This window comes from Rhyacophila brunnea, unplaced genomic scaffold, assembly GCF_057557595.1.
Source record: "Rhyacophila brunnea isolate RB1 unplaced genomic scaffold, BYU_Rbru_1.0 scaffold_19, whole genome shotgun sequence".
NCBI classification, from domain to species: Eukaryota; Metazoa; Arthropoda; class Insecta; order Trichoptera; family Rhyacophilidae; genus Rhyacophila; species Rhyacophila brunnea.
In genome coordinates, this window is record NW_028232848.1 from 26,376,173 (window position 1) to 26,380,931 (window position 4,759).

The window sequence follows — 4,759 nt, forward strand, 5'->3', positions numbered from 1 at the left end:
ATAACTGAGTTTGCAACTAGTGTCATATCCTTAAGTAGAATTGATAATTACTACGTATTTAATGAATACTGGAATATGTACAGATTTATTGAATAATTTAATTTATTCTATAATAACCCATGATAGGTACAGACTTTCTATTGACAATTAAGAGATTACATTTTAATTTTTTTTTTAATAATTCTGCAATATCATAGTGAAATTCAAAATTTAAAATCAACATTTGTACAATTAGATATTTTACAGAAATATTACGTACATAAAATAACTGTATTGGTTAAATAATTAATGCTAAAAAAGGAGATTACCGGATATTGTGAATCATTAAATAATTTTACAATCCCTCTGTTAAAATAAATGTTTAACTAAAAACGTAATTAATTATGTTAATAATAAATATTATGATAAATGACTAGAATTGTATTTAAAATTGGTAAATAAATAGAATATAATCAATCATTAATTTTGTTTGTAGGTAGAGCACTTATGCATTTTATTAAGAGACTGTTGCGAGCAGTATTTGTATCAAAATAATAAAAAAAAAATCATGTTGTCACTTCACTACTCTAGTTTAAAAAAAAACATGTATTAATCTGACGGATGCTCCCCTAAAACCTCGACGTCACTGGAAGACCCCCCACTCTCGGCACTGACACCTCGTGGCACTCCACTTTTTACATAATCCACCACCAGCTCAAGACCTATTAGCGCCCTCAGGTCTTTACACCGTTTCTTCTTGCTTTCCGTCGACCCGTCCGAATCGTTGGCGCCTTCCAAATCTTCGGCCGTTTCCTGTTCACATTGCTCGCCCTTCATTTTGTTATCGTCATCTGCGGAGTGATTTGTCATGTCTCCGTATATCCGCTTCAAGTTGTGCATCACGTAATGTGTGCTCGTCAAGTTTTTCTCGCCAATTTGAGCATTAGCATCAACATCATCAAAGTATTTCATGTTGAATTTTCCATTTGAGCTATGGCATAAGTTAATAGGAAAATTTTTACCGTTTCCGGTCGTATCTCTCGGTTTCGGAACGGAAAAAGCCGAAACGTGCCGATTTGACTTTACGCTATCTTTAAAGGCGGAAGTATTAGCATTGTCGAAACTCAGAGGTCCAATATGTGGATTGATAGGCATATCTGGTCCTCTAGGATTTAGTCCTGGATGATTTAAGGTCTGTTGGTCTTTCGATCCATGTTTTCGATCATAAATATGACCTGAGACACGCAAATCTATGAAAAAATTCAATGGATCTATTCCATATGGAGGTGGATATAATGAAGGATACCAAAGAGGAGGTGGTGGAGGCGGTAAAGCCAAACCTGGTGGAGCTGTTGAATTTAACAATTCTGAATTATTTTTTTCATCTTTTAAATGTTCAATAACATCCAAAGTCTTTGGGCTTTTAGTAGCCTTCAACTGTAGCTCTGCATCTGGAGATTCACGGTGTTTTTCTTCAGCTTCAGACGGTGATTCAGCAATTTTGAAATGTTTTGGAATGATATTTTTATTGATCGTCAGTTCTAAAGGTTTTTCAAACGAATGATGATTTTTATTATTGTTGATCAACCCAGACTCCGAATACTTTTCATCATATGAATGTTGCCTCTCTTCTTGGATCGGAGCGTTTCTTAAATTCCATGGATCGTTTTGTTTTTGCTGCCAATCTTGCTTGGGAGTGACGCCTTCTGGCGGCGGAGAGACTTTACTTTGGTTCCATGATCTCTTTCTTGATCTTCTGTGCGTGTGAGGTTGATTTTGTGCTTGAGCCGCAAGTCTTGAGTTTTCGTTGTTATTTTTCGCATGTACAAAAGATCTGAGCATCTCGCTGAAGAAATAAGAATGTGGCACCATTGGCATATTGTAGAGATACGGAGGAGTGGCGGCAAGAAGTCGACTGACCAGCTCTGCACTTCGAAGATCTCCAGGTCTTTCTCTGGCTCCAGTTCCCCCTCCCGCAGGTGGAATGGCACCTGTGCTGGCTCCATTTGCACTACTCATCTGAAATCAAATAACAAATTACTTAATACATTATTAAATTATGTTTGTATAAAACATTGTATAAATAACTCTGTTAGTGTTTAACTTTTACAAAATAAGAATTCATAATAATCATAGTCTACAGAAGAAATGGTTATTAATATCCGTGGCAAATACAAGAAATGGTGGATACACCAGACCTAATATTTTGTGGTACTTACAAAACCAATGTTAAATACCCAGCTATCTACTAAATGATTATTTAACGATTACATTGACTAGTAAAAAATATTTCAATACGAAAATTTGCTAAACATAAAACAATGATATTTGAAAGAACATTGCTAATTAATTTATTACTCCAACCATAACCAGAACAATTACGACGTGAGAAACCATCGATATCTATAAAACGTCGATCTGTAATCCTAACTTAATTTTTATTAGTAACTAGGACCGTATTGTGGAAAAATAATAAAGTTTCGAATGTTTATATACAAAAATATTTTTTATATGTAATTACTTTAAAATTCAATATAAAAATATGTATAATATGCAGTTTGCTACACATATCGCCTGATTTAGTAGGTAATTACAGCGCGCAGTCACAACACATTGATCACTATCTAAGACCTAAGTAATATTGCTATTTTTTAGGGTCTAGGAACATTCTTCGCCCAAAATTCTTCGACGAAAATAATTATTCTTCCCGAGCACAATTCTACGTCGCACTGAAAAAAATGTTTGAAAGAAATGTGTCTGTTTTCATTTTGTAATAGCATTTTATGGATTGGTCATTTTATGTAATTTTTTTTACATAAATACTATGATTTAATCCCGTTTTGCTATTTACTGTATATAATTGAAAAATAGGTAAAGTGGAATCAAAAAAAAAATGTCGGCGAAGAACTGTGGTTGAAGTATTTTGGGCAAAGAATCTATCCGATAGTATTTTTTTTATTTGTTGTAATACTAACTGGCAGTCTACGCCACTATATTATTATAAAACTAAAATACATCTTAATATTATTCTTATAGTACTTAAGTATCTAGTTATCTACCTAAATAAACCCAGTATAATAACAATTTATGAGAATAATTATTAATGTATAGATACAGTTATCTGTTAAAATAATCAAACATTTTTTTGTGAAAAAAATTCAAAATCGTTATTTTAAAAGCATTATGTGCCAAAAAACAAACATATACGCTAAGTTGGTACAATTTTCAATACTTTAAAGATCTAAATCTGTGACCCGAAAAAATAAAATCATAGTGGATATGATCATAATCCAATGTGTATTCTTACAATATGATAGGCACTATGTGCCATCTGATAGTATCCATGTGTTGTCAATATCAACATTGGTGAATTCTGTATTCTGCGATCGCTTATATATTAGGTAGGTACTAAGGAAACATTTTCAATAATAAATTATAATCTTTTTTTTTCAATAATTGAGAATGCTGAAACATTTCTTTTATTTTGTTAACTGTCAATTCATGGTGGAACTGCATTGTATTGTTGTTTAATTTAATAAAACGATTTTTTTGTAGTACTTATTCCACTTTTAATCAATAAATTAGGACCGGTTTCGTCCGCCTCAGAGGGACATTTTCAACCTTTTTGTTTGCTTTTGAGTTGAAAATGTCCCTCTGAGGCGGACGAAACCGGTCCTAATTTATTGATTAAAAGTGGAATAAGTACTACAAAAAAATGCGTTTTAATAAATTAAACAATAATATAATGTCGAAATATTTAAAATAGTCAATCTCAATTTAACTTATTTAGTTAAATTAACATATTTTTCTGTTTAATAATAAAAAATAAAGTGTTATTTACAGCACGTTGTATTATTAACACAGCATATAAATAGATAATACATAGATATAGCTTGAAACCTATGAGGTCGTCAAAAATATTGAAATAACTGTAGGTACCTATGTTAAATTGAAAATTTACGTTGTATCAGTTGCAACGTTAGTTAGAATAAACATAAAAAACCGAGTCACATCACATGAAATTTTCCACCCATCAAAAAAATCAAATTACATTTCCCGAATATAAGCAACAAAAAAGTATCCCCAAAAGCCGGCCGCTTCTACACAAACGCATCAATATTCACGCTCCGAATTAAAAAAAAAAAAAAAAAAACTTTCAAAAAACGAACGCGAAGAATGCCGAAAAAGCGCGCCCATCGAAGCGCTCACAAAAATGGCGGACGGCGGAAAATCCCTTTGGCGCGCTTTTGCTGAATTTTCCCGCGTCACTGCGGCCCTCTGCCTCTCGCTGTACCTACGAGTATGCCGCTCGGATGGAGCGAAATTGGCAAACGCTTTGCCCATTTCCGCATTTGCCGTACTCGCCTTCGAAGTGTGACGATGGCGTTACTAATGTGACCGCAGACGACACCATTGCAGATTTGACCGATCTGAAGTATAAGTAGGTACGAACTTACACCTTCATAATCGATTCAACTAGGAAATTGATTCACACTAAAGAGATCGTACTGCAATTTGAAATGACCTGTAGCTAATTGAATTGTTAGCCTTCACTGCATTCTTTTCAGTTCACTTACGCTTCACTACATAAAAGCTATACAGTAAAACCTTGGAATACGAGTAACTTGGTCTATAATTGTTTTAAAAGACGAGCATTTCTTTAAATTTTCTTGATAAATGAGCAATGTCTTCCAATACGAGAAAAAATGTGTAGAAAAGCACCACCCAATTATTTTTGTGAAGAAGTAGGTTTGATTTCAAAATCCTTGTTTCGAACAGT

At 33.3% G+C, this 4,759-nt stretch overlaps 1 protein-coding gene across 1 annotated transcript; it reads right to left on the reverse strand.

Annotated features, from left to right (window-relative positions):
• Window positions 1-588: 588 nt before the first annotated feature.
• LOC147072870 (uncharacterized) lies at window positions 589-4,323 on the reverse strand. Its single transcript, XM_085945743.1, has 2 exons — window positions 4,189-4,323; window positions 589-1,998 (listed from the first exon to the last, which is right to left on the reverse strand). The coding sequence occupies exons 1-2, from the start codon at window positions 4,321-4,323 to the stop codon at window positions 589-591; spliced, it is 1,545 nt and encodes a 514-aa protein (XP_085801869.1).
• Window positions 4,324-4,759: the final 436 nt, after the last annotated feature.